At 38.3% G+C, this 15575-nt stretch overlaps 1 protein-coding gene across 1 annotated transcript in view; it reads left to right on the top strand.

The window, feature by feature from the left end:
• The window catches only part of kctd16b (potassium channel tetramerization domain containing 16b), a 93172-nt gene extending 78152 nt beyond the window's left edge, over positions 1–15020 (top strand). Inside the window, exon 2 of the mRNA XM_040032161.1 lies at positions 8781–15020. Within this exon, the coding sequence (XP_039888095.1) occupies positions 8781–9244 (464 nt within the window). The 3' untranslated portion in view covers positions 9245–15020. The remainder of the gene's footprint in view (positions 1–8780) is intronic.
• Positions 15021–15575: the final 555 nt, after the last annotated feature.

Genomic DNA, 15575 nt, shown 5'->3' with positions numbered 1-15575 from the left:
AAAATGATCTCAGAGACGATTAGAGCACAGGGCCGTTCCAAACGACTCGCAAGCCGTCACTGTCAGTCTTTGACGTCGCTTCCATTTTGTACCAGTGCTCAACTTTCATACAGAGGAACATCCATCACAAAAGATTAATGGGTGTGACCATGATGCATTCTGACTCCCATTTCTCAAGAGAATTCAACTAGAAGCATTCAGGCATTTCTGAAAACTTTAACCAAACAGAATTAGAAGAGATGTAAGAGGAGGAGTGGAGGTGGGTACACCAAAAGAACTTGTTGGGGCAGTTCCTTGTTAAAATACCCCTTAAAGACATAATGTGTAAAATTACAATCTCAGTCAAAATGACTGTGATTAATGTGTTTCAACTCGAATGAGTGAGTTTTCATTTTGAGCTGCTCATGTATTTTCTGCTGTTATAATTCCATAAAGATTTAATCATTTGTTTGTTGTTTGTTAAGTAACTTGGCTGTAACACTTCACTGAAGCGCTCCATTAGAAAACTTGAGGAACCATACAGGTATCTGACAGAAAACCTTTTGTCAAGGGGCAGCTGACATGCCAAGATGTGGTGCGAAGCACTATAATTAGAGAGAATAAACAAAATACTACAACAACTTATGGAAATAGCAGAAGCCTTATTCTGAGACAGAAAGACTGATAGAAGAAGGCGGGGGAACTAATAAAGCAAAGGGAGGACAGAGAGAGAGAGAGACCCAGGTACGGAGCATGACACAGAAACAGAGTGATGCAGACAGCAGAGGGGAGGTGGGAGGCAGAAAAAACTGACAGAGTGAGGGAGTGATAGATAGAAGAGGTTTATTTGCTTTTGTTGTGCCAACATCATTTATCTCCAGTGAACAGCCTCCCAGTGCTGAGAGGCTATATGACAGAAATCAATCAGAGGGCAATCGTCCATACACTTCCACTGATGCGCCAACCCATCGATACAGGCTTTAGGAGAGAGAGTAAAGGAGGGAGGAATGGCAAGAGAAGGAGAGAAGGGAAGGAAGTGCAGAGAAAAATGGAAATACAACAAGAAAACGAATTAAAAGAGAAGGCTTATTGGCTCCAAAGGCTCCAAAATGAATGTGCAGCATGTCTCTATCTGCTCATTCAAGAGTCATTAAAAAGTCCTTTCATGTTTTTATGACCACCAAATACTCCAGCAGCCTCTGCCTTGTGTGCTTGGAGCTCTGTTTAAGAAGAGCAGATTTGTATTTTGCATTTTCTCAAACCAGCATATTTGGGTAAATATCCGAGGCTGTTTGAACATGTCACGCATATTTGGAAACAATGGCACTGAATGCTGCTGCATGGGCTGTTAGAGACATTTTAAAGTATGTTTATGTGTTTTTGGACTGCTCTTCTCTTCATCAGGGTGATGAAGCACCACCTGTCACTGAGTGCGGTGTGCAAAATGCCAACTAAGATTTTCTCAGTAAAGACAAATTACATGAAAAATGATTAGGCATATATGGTAATGTTCTATTTTAGAATATCTCAGCTTATACTGCAGTAGTGTGCCAAAGTCTTGAGTCACCCCTTATTTCCTCATATTTTGCTTCCAAGGAGCCAGAGTTTTTTGTAATTTTTTTAAGTGGTCTTCAGAAGTAGTTTTCCAGGCTTTATAAAGGGCTTCCAATGTGTTTCTTAGGAAATCGACTACATCTTTAGTTTAGTCCTTGTACTTTGTACCATTTTCAGAATTTTTTTTCTTTTTCTTTTTCTTTTAGTGATAATCCAGGAAAGACCTGACAGAGAAACTGAGAGATGTTGTGGTTTGTAGCTGTATTTCAGCCGGTGATATTGGGGATCTTGTCAAAATTGATGGAATTATTAACACAGAAAAGTACTGTCAGATTTTGATCCACCATGCAATACTATCTGTAGAGCATTTGATTGGCACCAGCTTCATTTCTCAGCATGACAATGATCCTGAACAGACTGCCTTTGCAGTTAAAGCATACCTGGGTAGAAAAACACACATTGGAATACTATCAGTCATGGACTTTTCTCTACAAAGCTCCAGATATCAACATTAAGCAGTATGAGGTCATCTTGCACAGTACTGTATGCTTGCATGACCACCCTAACTGTTAAAACATAATTACTGGACCCTTCGACAAAACCACATTAGAAAACATGTTGTAATTCTGCTTGACAAAGAAAATGAGCAAGCCTTTTTAAATAATAGCTGTTGGAAATAAATTATAGATAATGTATGGATTAGTAATAAGTACATTAATTTCATTTTATATGTGCTGGTTGTGCTGTGACAAGCTCAGTCTTTTTACTGGCCAGAGCTAACACAAGTTGTGGAGGGCCCTGCTGAGATTAATACATCAGGCACCTGTCAGGAAGCACTGTGTGTTTGTGTGTGCATGTAATACCATGTGACAGTCATTAGACTTTGGTCCGACCTCCTGCCCACCTGCCCAGAAAAGAAACAACACGAGATCACATAAATCATCTGCTTCACATAGAATACGTCTCCTGCAGACACACACCCGAAGCAGTGTGTGTTCTGAGTGACTCTGGCCAGAGGCATAGCTGACAGCCTGACACCTCTGATGACTTGAATGGGAGCCCGCCCTGACACCAGAATCCCCTTTTCTGCCCAACAGTGTACAGATATTAGTTCCAAGGCCAATATCGCTTACACACTGAGGGATGACCAAAGGCGGGCATGTGAACTGTTGATGTATACCTCTCTCCCTCAGACACACACACACACACACACACACACACACACACACACACACACACACACACACACACACACACAGTCAGTATATCATATATTGCATGTTACTTATTAGCATTAACACACAAAGTACGGAATTCTATCTGCACTAACAGAAGCACACACCATCATGCACTCAGCCCTGAAGCAATGTATGAATGAGGCTTACATTAGTTCACACAATGCCATACATATACTGCACAGGATAATATAGATAGCATTTACATACATATTTACTTGTCTCATGGATTACACATGCTTCAACTGACTGAAGGAGTGCATGGTTTAAAGATAATATTTTGTGACTTATATCTGAGTCGGCGTTACTGAAAACAAATTTCTTTTTAACCCAAGGTACCTTTGAGGAAATAACAGAAATTTCTCTGCTTTCGATTTATTAGTTTAACACAATCAGAAGAGGCTCAATAACACAACAGTTTTACTGTCTGTCACTGGAGCTGTTTGGCGATCAAGGCCCTTTTCTCGAGGCACTTCTAATTCACGAACTCAACCCAGGATATGAGTTTATACTGGGTAACATGGCCACCTCTATGACCTGTTTTTAATTTAATTAAATTAATTTTTTTTTGTTTTTTGATCTAACTGTGCAGCTGGACTCTAATACTACACATTGTATTGCATATTCTATTTCTGTGTCTATCTTCTGTGAAAACCACAGCTACATGAATTAATTGAGTGTAAAGAGTGGATTTTATAAATCAGCCTTAAGATGTGCCCAGCACCACGACTCTGACACCACTTCAAATATTTTACGGTGAGAGAAGTGTTGAAAATGCACATGATAATTTGTATTATTTTGGTACAAATAAAGTTAGTAGTTTTCTTTCTGTCCTGTTAGTGAGTCTAATTTATAGGCCTAACCTATTTTATTATTTCCTCAACAAAGTTAAAAGTATAATTTTCTGCTTTTATTTTCATGTGGATTGAAAAAAAAAACTGAATGGAAGATGTTTTCTGTTCTTCTCTCTTTTGGTGGCATGTGGGTAGCACTGTCACCTCCAGGTCTATAGCACAAATCCACCAGCTGGCCTTTCTGTGTGGACTTGACAACTTTTGTCTAGTTTCCTCTCACAATCTAAAGATATGAATGTTGGGTCAGCTGACCCTGAAATAGACTGGTCTGTCCTGTAACAGCTGGGATAGGTGGGAATACATGAATCTCTGGTTAGGTTTTGACAGCGAGGCTCATTTAGAAGAGTTTCATGTAACCATGGAGAGAACGTCTCACTAACTTAACTCATCTAAGGTGACAATAATCGTACCTGGCCTTTTTGTATGATGAAATTAGGTTAGAGTTGAATACAACTCATGCAAGGTCACCCGTTATACAGCACAGGTGTCATCACATTACAATAGGTCACACCATTGGCTTAAAGACTCACTCTACATGGTCATTGCTCATTAGGTAGATGATGCAAGGATATTTATCTCAGCTCGTACGGTTCAGACAACCTCAGGCAAAAAAGAACAAGCAAACTTTTAATTACAAATTTTAACCTGAGTGATGGATGCAAGCATCCTTTGGGACACTCAGCAACAAGATGAATCACTCCTACCCAGTATAATTAAAATCAGTTTGTGTAGCAGCTCTAGCCTTTCAAACACTAAAACCTTGACCTTTAATTATAACGCTTCCATCAGTGTAAATTTTGAAGCTTTAAAACACACTGTCAAAATGCATCTATGGTGATGCAAAATTGGACTGAGGGCATCTGAGATATCACACTTAAGGTAAATGAGATTGCTCTTATTTGCAGATCAGAGAAAACATGGAAATCAGTGCAATACTCATTGAAAAAAAAAAAACATAAATGATGGTGGTATTAACAGAGAATTAACAGAAATATTAACCCAGTTCTATATGAATGAAGTCTGACCTCACAGGGTTGTGACAATGGGCTTGGATCAGTTACACTGGCAAGTTTTTATAGTGTGATGCAAAGATGTAGTTTACATATGTAATACAAATCAATGGCTAGGAGCAAGTGCAAAAAAGGAGAAAGTAATGTAATTACATGTAATTACAGTGCTCACGTGACGATAAGAGACATACCGTGAATTTATTTCCTTAATTTCGATGACCAGGGTTTGGATTGTTCTTGTAAGTTCTTATAAGCAGTGTCTTCAATTAGATTTTTTGGCCAACCAATTTCTCTCTGAAGTAAAAGCTTTGACAGGAAATGCAGCTAGTCAAAGTGATAAATCAGATTCCTCCTTGTAGTCTTTAATGTTTGCGAGGCTAATAGCTACTCACAATACCTGTGAATTAAAGCAGCATGTCAATGTCAAGACTTACAGGATAAAAAGCTAAATAGACCTGGATATAATTACCAAATGCCAAAGATTAAACAGAATGTCATATATCAAATGCACAGACGCAAAGCCACAGGGACACACACAAACACACACACGACACGCTGTTTTACTGATTTGTTGTAACAGTGGTACCCATTGTGTTAAATTTATGTGGACAGGCAGATTGGCTACTAGCAGATTTGACAATTCTCCAGGGTATAAGACCATTTTTCATGTCACCAATTACAAGCCTGCATCTCATTGATTGGGGGGAGCCTTTCACTCAGAGTGACATAAATTAACTCATGTGTCCAGTAAAAAAGCTGGGACGAGATGGCTATCATGGGGTTAAATCCTATACGTTGCAGCCAAGAGTGCATCTTTTTTATTTCTTCTGATCTCATTCTAATTGTGTTTATACCTGTAAAACTGCAAGTTGAAATGAAATATCACATGTTCTATCTTTTCTGTGAATGTGTGCATGGAAGTTTAAATCTCTAAATGCCAGTGGTAATTAAAGAGATTCACTGCTGGTAGAGTGTTGTGTTCCATTTCTGTCAAGGACTTTGAAAGGTGAATTTTGTTTAATATACAGCAGGCAGCAGTGTATTTGGGTGTGCGCTTTGGATTCAGTGTCAAAGCTGTTTACAACATACACAGCAAAATATAACTTCTACTATAAATTTCTATTCTAACTATACTCACAAAAATGTAGTTATGATGAGTTGTGACTATTTATGAGGAACAATAGAAGGAACAAATCTTGGATGGATCAATTGTTTTCCATTCTGCTGTCTAGAAACGAGCCAAGTATGCTGCTGAGTATAAAGGGAATTAAAAGCAGGGGGGCATTTATTTTAAGCAGAGTTATTTATAGTCTTCTACAATCTTGTTTGAAGTGAAATGCTCAGCAGCATGAAAAGAAACAATGGTATTATTGAATGTGATGAGCAGAAGATGCGTGGAAAGCTGAGTCCTGTCAGAGCTTGTGTGTGGAGCTGAGGGGAGGTGAGGGGTGGGGCTCAAAATCAGAAAGGGAGGTGGGGGCATGTGTGTGTTAGCCTCGGGGGTTTTGATCTCTCCCTTCGCTAAACAGAGAGAAGTCCATCAGCAACAGATACCCGTTCAATTATTCAGGAGGTTAGCATGAAAAATAAATGGCTGCTTCCTGCAGGGAGAGGTGTGGCACTGCTCTGGTTCCTGAGTGTTTCAGGTTATTGTACGCTCTCGCAGAGGTTAGATTGAGCAACTGCTTCCATTCTGGAGTCGATCAATTATGTGAGACCGCTCGCTTAACCCCATTAACACTAATAAACTCCACAATTTTCTTAATACGTGTTTCAAACAACATCAGCTTAAAATAGAGTAAATCAAAACAAAGCAGGAAAATACAATAACCCACATCCAGTCAATATTCATTGTTAAATTATCTTAAAGTTTCTACAGTTTCTGATAGCTCTTTAGCTTTGCAGCATTCTTCACAGGAATCCATCAAAGCTAAAGGTAATGTTAGCCATATGCAAAGTGGCTAGCATCGCTAACTAACAATTTTCCAACAAATAATAATAATAAAAGTCAACTTGGATTTTAGTTCATGAAGTGCATGAAGATTTGTCTTTGTACAACAGAAACAATGACAGAAAGTGAGAAGTTACACGTTTTGGACCCGTAACTTTGTGGAGCTTTCAAATGCACAAAAAGGCGAAAGAGGAAATACTAAATATGGGGTCTTTCATGCTACAGTCACACCAGGGAAAAAAGTGGATGTATACCACACCACAACAAAAATTATTATGACCGAGTACAATAAACTTGCAATTTTGTTGCCATGATTGACAATGAGACATGGCTTGGTGGTTGTCAGTCAGGGTTGACATGGTTACTTCAAAGATAAGGACCAGGTCTGAGAGCACTCACTGTCAGTTCCTGGCTTCAAAGTGTCTATGTGCATTAAGACAATTATAAAATGGCAATAAAACGGTGTCAGACTGTCTGCAGTTTGCCATTACATGCAGTCCGCTGGAGATAATGGAACAAACAAGTATTATAAATCACCAAAAATCTGTTGTCTGCTGCCATCTATATACACAGAAATTCACCTTCAAAATCACTGCTTGCATTCAAAGTCAGGCCAAAACTTTGACTTAAAGTAGAATTTTCTTTATAGATTCTTAGAACCTATTTTTTTAACCTCCTAGGACCTGGCGTCCACATTAGTGGACATTACATTTTGGGTTATTTACACCAAAATACTAAATCTTGCTCTCCAGCTGGGTCTAGACTGGGTCTAGAGAGTATTTTAAATTCAGGGAATTTAAAATAGAAAGTAGCTCGTCCACAGAAGGACTGGTAGCTCCCCTTACGATAAGGGTTCAGATCGCGCGAACAGGTGTGAAATGTGTGTGTTTAGTTAGTTTGTTTGCTTGTTTTAATCAATTTTAAATCATGCTTTTTATCTGTTTTTGTTTCTAATGTCTCTGTAAAGCACTTTGAATCACCTTGTTGTTGAATTGTGCTATACAAATAAATTTGCCTTGCCTTGCCTTGCCTTGCCTTGCCTTACAAGGGCCTGATATCCACTTACGAGAAAATTATACTGCAACTGTTCTATTGAAATTTTAAATGAATATCCTCATATGTGGCTCTCATTTTTCTTAGAAACAAAAAGTAGGAAAAAAAAATCTGGTAATACTTTGTTTTTACATTCATCAGGTCCCAATCAACCCAAATATCAAAGAGAAATTAAAAAACGCATGCCATGGAAGAGTTTGGGTCTTAGGAGGTTAATGTTATTTTTTGGTCACTATTGGATAGTGACAGTAAAGAAGACGTGCAGTAAAGGGCCACAGGTCAGACTCAAACCCAGGCTGCTGGTCTCTGGCCACACAGCAGATGGGCACCTGCTAACCCGCTGAGCTAAACTGGTGTTGTAAAATCTCCTTTTTATATAGGAATATAACCAGAATACAATGTGTCTACATATAAGTTGCACTTTATTGATGTAGATTGGTTCACATTGATTCCAATGTGCTACATAAATTTGGTTTAATTGTGGTTTTCACTGTTTAAACTAACCACAACTGTGCATTGTCCCTTGGTTTCATTGTTAAAGAGATTAATACAGTATGATGGCAAATAAGACTACACATTTCAGGGGAATCAAACTTGTGCAATCTGCTATTTGTTTGTCTTAAAACTGACCATTGCTCACATTGTTTTTTTTTCTTCCTCGGTTACACACATATTTGCAGTGTAGATGATTGTTTATTGTCCTGGCTCTTCTTCCTACTCTTTTAGTATGAATACATGTAGGCTACCACGTGTAAATCTGGACCTTCATTGTCTGTTTTCAAAAGGCTTTAGCTCCTCCACTTGTTTCATATGACAGTGTGAATCTATGAGGGTAGTTCTCTGAACAATACAAGCTTGTCACATAGTCAGCCAACTCACTTCTATGACTGGAGGCCAGCCAGCTGTCCCCGATGTCATGTCACTTTGTCCTAATGTGATTGCCATTTGGCATTAGCTGACTTTTCGTCTTTGTCTGTCTGTAGCGCTTGTTACTTTTCCTTTCTTCTCCTGTCTCTGTAATTTGTGCCACTCTTTGTGCCACTGTCTCATTTTTCTCTTCACAATGATTGGTCTTAAAAGAAAAGAAAAGGTGGAAAAAGTAGCATCTAATATTAGCTCCCGCTCTGCTTCCCTCTCTCTCCAGGTGGTCCATCACGTTGGTCGTCCCCTCCATGTGACTGCTGCTGCAAGAACCACAAAGGTGACGGCGAGGGCGAGAGCGGCACCTCCTTTAATGAGCTCTCCACCTCTAGCTCTGAGAGCCAGTCAGAGGCCAGCTCTCCCCAGGGAACAGTCATCTGTGGCCCAGTAAGTCGCCAGTCGCATCCCCGTGCCAATGTCCAAACCCTGGACAGGCCGCTGAAAAAGGGCCCTGTCACCATGGTCCAGCAGTCTGAACAACGACGCAAGAGTGACTTGCTGCGCACTCTTACAGCCAGCTCCCGTGACACCAGCAGCTGCAAGAAAAGGCCCACAAAAGAGAAGCTCACAGTTGAGGAAGAGTTGGAAAAGTGCATTCAAGACTTCCGCAAGATTAAGATCCCAGAGAGGTTCCCTGAGAGGAAGTACATGTGGCAGGCTGACCTGCTGAGAAAATATCGTCTCTGAGGCAGGAAACACAGCTGAAGGAGCAAACACATGAGGCCAAGAATCAGTTCAAGTGTTTTTTGATCATAAATTTTGCAACAAAGGGGAGAGAACACTAAACTTATTTAAATCAAGTTTCTGGAAGAAACCTTACTTTTATGCCAGTGCGCTGAGAGTCTAAACAGAAGCTAGAAGGAATGATAAAGAAAAAAGAGACTGTTCTATTATTGACGTATGTATGGTAGTAGGCTCTGTATGTGTGTTTATGTAGATTAGGCCTACTGTATGTACTGTAGGTGTGCTGTAACTTACTGAATGCCTTCAGAACTTTGAATAATTTATCCCAGAGGACCAATACAAGTGGATAAAGACAATGTCCATGAAATGATCAACCACCAGAAGGCTTGCTGATGGCTACACTTGGGGCTATTGATGGCTGCTGGACTGCACATGCTGTAATCGGTCATCATTCACTGAAAAACCATTGCAAGAGCCACGGTTTTAGTCAAAGCAGATAAGCACTGGTCTTGTATGTGATTGTATGTGTTTATGTCTGTGAAGGTTCTCAGTCATCCAGGTCATGGTAATCTAAGGAGGTTGAAAGAAAAGCGAGAAGTGTCAAACTGAAGAAGCTTCTTGGATGAGAGGTGAAAGGTTTTCTTTCCAAGCTCCTTAGATGTGTGTGTTTATGTGAGTGTGCGTGTTTTGTGTCTGTTTGCACCCGGGTGGCCTAGAGGTCACACATAAGTCCACATGGGACCCAAAAACACTTCATACTGTTCAAACAGTGCTCTCACTATAAATGCACGCAAAAATGTCTAATGACAGGATGGCATGAAAAGCTGGGTTAATTACTTTTAAACAACTTCTGGAGACTTCCGAGCTGGTGTAGGCACAGTTTTATCAGCAAGTAACTTTTGCATAGATCTTCACAATGTTGGTTAGATGTAGAGCAATACCCACATTACTGTGTGAAGGGGAAGCAGAAGAGTGAAGGTACCAGAGGTTCAGTGAAGTTCAATAAAAATATAGCACACACATACACATTTTTTCCCATGTACTGAAAATCATATTCACTGCAGCATAATTACATTCCAAAATGAACAAAGCAGTCAAACTTTTATTCACATACTGACACACAGAGCAATCAAGCACGGTGTCATTTAAACTACGCTTAATATGGCACAATAAATATGGAAAGGATGAAAGGGGACTGCTGTATTTGCTTACCCAGTGAACACAGACAGATGCCTTCTACACTGACTGTTGACAAGCTAATCAATAGTTATTGATGATAGAGTCTGTTGATGGAGCTGATAGATGTAACTCTTGTTTACAATTACTAATGAAGCTCTTGGGTTACTGACAAAGACAAGCTGCTCTTCTATTCAGTCAAAATTAGTCATTATTCATGTATTCATTTACCTACTACTTGGCTCTGTCAGGGTCTGCGGGATGTATTGCAGTGTAGACAGTCAACTGCTATATTAAAGCAACACAATTTAAAAACATGAGTTAATATCCCTTGGAAGATGATTGTTATTCCTTCAAAGTCCTTGCTGAATAAAAAGTTACTGCCAATGGCAAAAGCACAGAAACGTTCACTGATGGTGCAATTATAAGGCATTTGTCTTTAGACTTCATATTGTTATTGGTCACTTAAAGCTGCCGTTTACTTTTTCATTGCCAGGTTAGTTCATTATTATTACAATACTAACTGCAAATGTAAAAGAAGAGTTGATAACTATATATCACTGTTTTTGTAGATATGTATTAAAAATGGTGGGATAGGGATTCACATCGATGAGAAGGCTTCTGATTATGAGACAGAATTATTCCGTTTTTGTCATGAAGGTATTTTCCTTCATGAGGAAGTAGCTGATAAATTGGTACATGTGTTGGTCAAGGCATTCAATAAAATCACAGTTTTTCTGAATAGTTGGGTAGCTGTGATAAAAGATGTTAGCATTAGGAAGCTATACATCTAAATGAGTTTCTTTATATTGTTAAAATTTCAGATTGACCTTTTGATTAAAAAAATAAATAAATAAATATATATATATATACATATATATTAAAACAGAGGTGAAAATGAAAATAATTATATTACACAAACTTGGGTGGACTTGCATTTATCATTGAGGGTTATAAAAGTGCAGAGGAGTGCGATCTATAAACAATCACAGCTTTTTGAAAAGCAAGAAAAAAAAGCACACACAACTAAGAGTAAAATATGCATAATGTATACTTGTCAAAGATCAGTTAATTTAAAACAATCCCTGATATGTTAATAAGAAGGATGATTTAAAATGTTTTATTACACTTATTTTTCTATCAAATGCCCTTTAATTTAATACACCGTCGAGCACTTATTCTGCCCATATAATGTATTTCCTGTGAGAGAAGTTAAATGGCAGTAAGAGTGCCAGGGATAGTCATAACCATATGTCTGCTAAAGCTCATTATAGTATAGAGTAAGTGGTTGCAATAGGTGCTAGATATAAACCAATCATTCTCCTCATGTCAATACAAGTAATATAATTTATTTTTCTACATTACTGGAATATTACATTTTCATTTTGAAGTCATTGATCTTTTTCGTTGAAGTTGAAATATGTTAATCCAGGCTACATATCATATGTAAATAAACACCATAAATCATACCTAACCAGAAAAATGTATTATGCTCTCTGTATATAACATGCAAATCCATGAGGCATTGCTGCTACTCTGTTCTTAATGTGCAGTAGACTGACACTAATGTAATACAGCCATTATTGTTTTTATTGTTTTGTCATTTAGCGTTGGGCTATCAGGGATTAGGGAAATATAAGATATATCTATAACAGATCTCATATTTATATTGGTTTTTTTTCCAAACAACAGTGTCATAAATGGACTTCTCTAGAACACTCATCTGTGTCACAATCACTGACGACTATGATGCTGATTTTCAACCAGAATACAATGGAGTGTTAGAATAGTCATATGTTTTTGCTGTTTTGGCTCTGAACTTGATTTGAAATGAAACAGTGACTATAAAAGTACTTTGAGGGTGTTTACATCCAATTTTCCATTTCAGAAGAACAGTGTATAAAACCCCTTTAGCAGATGCAGGAAAATGCAGCAGGACAGTAGTTCTAAACCCACACAACAACAACAAAAAACTTTTCATCAAAGAATTTCATGTTCTTGACTTATCATTTGTCTCAAGCAAAACTGAGGATTTTTTCCCCAAGAATATACAGTCCGAAGATCACAAGAAACTGCTCCAGTAGGTCTTGGGTCATGGTAGTCTCAGGTCCCACTCACACGGCCTAGAAACGTGTGACTGTTTGACTGGGACCTGGGGCAGTGACCATCTGGTAACTACTGGGTCTATATGTGGTAAAAATTCGGACTGGCAAATGGTTGTTGGAGGGTGATGGCAGTCGCTGTGAAATTAGTTGCTAAAGCCCAAGTCATGCAGACCTACAGTTAATAACACCCTAGCAAGCAGGTTATTAGGGAAAAATGTGTAATACCAGACTGGTGGGTAGTCCAGATGATAGAGGTTGGTAGGTGAAACTGGTTGGAAAGAGGTATATGATATGCCACTGAAAACGTCCTTGCAATTGCTTTGGTTGCGAGCAGATGAACGCACGGAGGACGCTGACTTGTTTACAAATGCCTGCCAAATAATCTCCGAGTGCTGAAAGAAACTGTGAAAAGTGCAACACAAAGTAAAAATGGAGATGGTTGCCTTCAAATTAAAAGTTGTGCCTTTTGAAACATGTTAGCTGCAGCAGTGAGGCATAACTTAAAGGTTATTTGTACGTTCTCTGTTTCCCATTTGCACTCGGCTAGTAGTTAGTGAGTGTTTGCAGAAAAGTAGGCATCACTACTGCAGCAATATATGAGATACCAAAGCAACTACAAGGAGATTTTAGGTGCAACATCATCGTTGCGACAGATTTACCTGGCAACCTTTAAGAACCACTTACTAATAATTGTAATTTGAGGACTTGAGTTGATAGTGTGGCTTCTTTTCGGGTAAATTTTAGGATAAAACCTATCAAGCCGCTATGTCTAATGCATTAAAAGCCTGACAAAAAGGGTGACACTGATTAAAAATTATACATTCAAACATACGATCCCACAACTCCTTAGCACAACCTTGCCATTCTCAAACCATCCCCTATTTAAATTTGGCTGAGCTTATAGATCATCGTTTGGGCAGCACTGCGGAACTTGTTAAAACTCAATGCTGTCTAACCCCGGTGGACAAAGTACAAAACCTAACCAATGTTAAAAAATGGTGAGCATAGTTCTGAGCATACCTAAGACGTCAACACTGTGTGTTTGATTAATGACATTGATTTGATGTTGGCACATTGTGAACTCACAGCAGGATACATTGCAAGTGGTCAGATAGGAGAGTCAAAGGAGTGATCTAAAACCAGTACTGGAACTAAGGAGATGACCTTAAAGGTGGAAAAATGTCAAATTTAAATCAGGTATTTTAGCATTTGAGTTGTACGGGGGGAGCTGGGAAAGTTTATGATCGTACCTTAAATTTCTGATACTGTTCTTTTCATGTGGACGTAAACACCCAGAAGATAAAGCTGAAGATCACGACTTCTTGTCATAGTCTGGCTAATCAATGCAAGGCGGTCCAAGATTAGCTGAGTACAAAGCCAGTTCACGGCGTACATAGGTGAGAGAATTTATGTATAAATCTTTGTATATGTTTGCTTGGTGTGAACCAAACGTACATGCATACATATAGACAGAAAAACAGTTTTGTCTCTGGCTGATTTAAAATTTTTAGAGTAGGTAGCATACTTAAGACTGATTCACATTTAACCCATAAATTGTGTGTTTTTAATTGCCGGTACAATTATCATCGAACTAAAACACAAGAGCAAACATAGTTTATGTGTAATGTGAGGGTCTAGCTTTTAGCATATTGTTTGTAATTTTTTAATATGTTTAATATATTTTAATATGTGCAATAGTTTGGGTTTTGCTGTCCATATTCAGCTATGCTGAAGTGACTTTATGGATTCTGTTTGTTTGACTCTACCCATCAGTTTAAAAACATCGTTTTTTTCTTACTTAGAGATGATTCAACAACAAGGTCAACTGTCATGAAAACCTAAGAGCATTTTCAAGCACAGATTTTCATAAGCTGTGATTCGAAACGTTGCTGAACGGACAAAGAGGGAGACATATACCAAGACACCTGGTGGCCTTCTAGAGTAGACTAAAGACGTTGTTGCACAATTTACAAAAAAATATAATGTAATACAGAAACACACGCAAGAAAGTATTTTAAATGAAAGAAAGTTAATTAACTTACACGTAGATCACAGTCACAAATAAGGTGTCTGTCATTATTCAAGCATTTGTTGTTTTTGTAGATTTGTCTGGTCAGTTTTCATCTTCGAAGCACAAGAGGTGATTTTCAGTTCACTAGAAATGTAAATTTTTTGATAAAGAATGACTGCAATCTTGTTTTCAGACAGACGTATGTAAAGGATGGGAGAATGAATTGATTATATGTTTGTTGACTGAGATCATTTTGGATTGCACCTATTACAGTTTGTGATTTTCTTGCCTGTGTGAAGTGAAGCCTGTGTACATGACTGCAGTTCTTTTTATTTTCCTCCTGCCTTTATAAACCTGCTAATCGCAAAGAATATCATAATATTCTAATACAACATGGCAGACCCGGCAGATACTGTATGAAACAAAAAGGGGCGTCGGTTTTGATGTATGTTGATCTGACACACACACACACACACACACACACACACACACACACACACACAGAAAAACAACAAATGAAAATAAAAAAAGAAAAAATGGTTCAGAAGCATTGTGAGCATGTTGGTATACAAAACTTATAACAGATTTGACTTAGTCTGTTCTTGTGAAAAAGATTATGTTAAAAACTGATATTTGACAGAAAAAAAACAAAAACCGAAAAAAGATAAGCACAACTGTGTTGATAGTGTCTGTTGTTCCTCCACCGGTGTATAACATTATCAAATAAAAACTAAACTGCAGTTTGACTGAGCTCTGGCAAAACAAAGCAACTCTCATCAGGAGCACATAGCTCATGGAATAAAACTTCACCAGCAAATTCTCCTGAAAGGTTAAATCCTGCTTTAGTAACCGTGGCATTATGAAAGTCTTTATTATATAAATTATAGATTTACTTTTCAGAGTTCATCAGATTGAATTGTCAAACAATCACTGCTGGTGAGAGTTGCTCTGTATTCAAGGCGTTACTTATGTCTGCCTTTAGAGACAGTACAGTTCATCTGAGAGTCTTTAGATACGAAGCATATAGTAATTTTAAAAATGT

This window comes from Simochromis diagramma, unplaced genomic scaffold (assembly GCF_900408965.1).
Source record: "Simochromis diagramma unplaced genomic scaffold, fSimDia1.1 OVJJ01000216.1, whole genome shotgun sequence".
In the NCBI taxonomy this organism is placed as follows: domain Eukaryota; kingdom Metazoa; phylum Chordata; class Actinopteri; order Cichliformes; family Cichlidae; genus Simochromis; species Simochromis diagramma.
The sequence above is the reverse complement of the archived record's forward strand: the minus strand, read 5'-3'. Positions and strand labels throughout refer to the sequence as shown.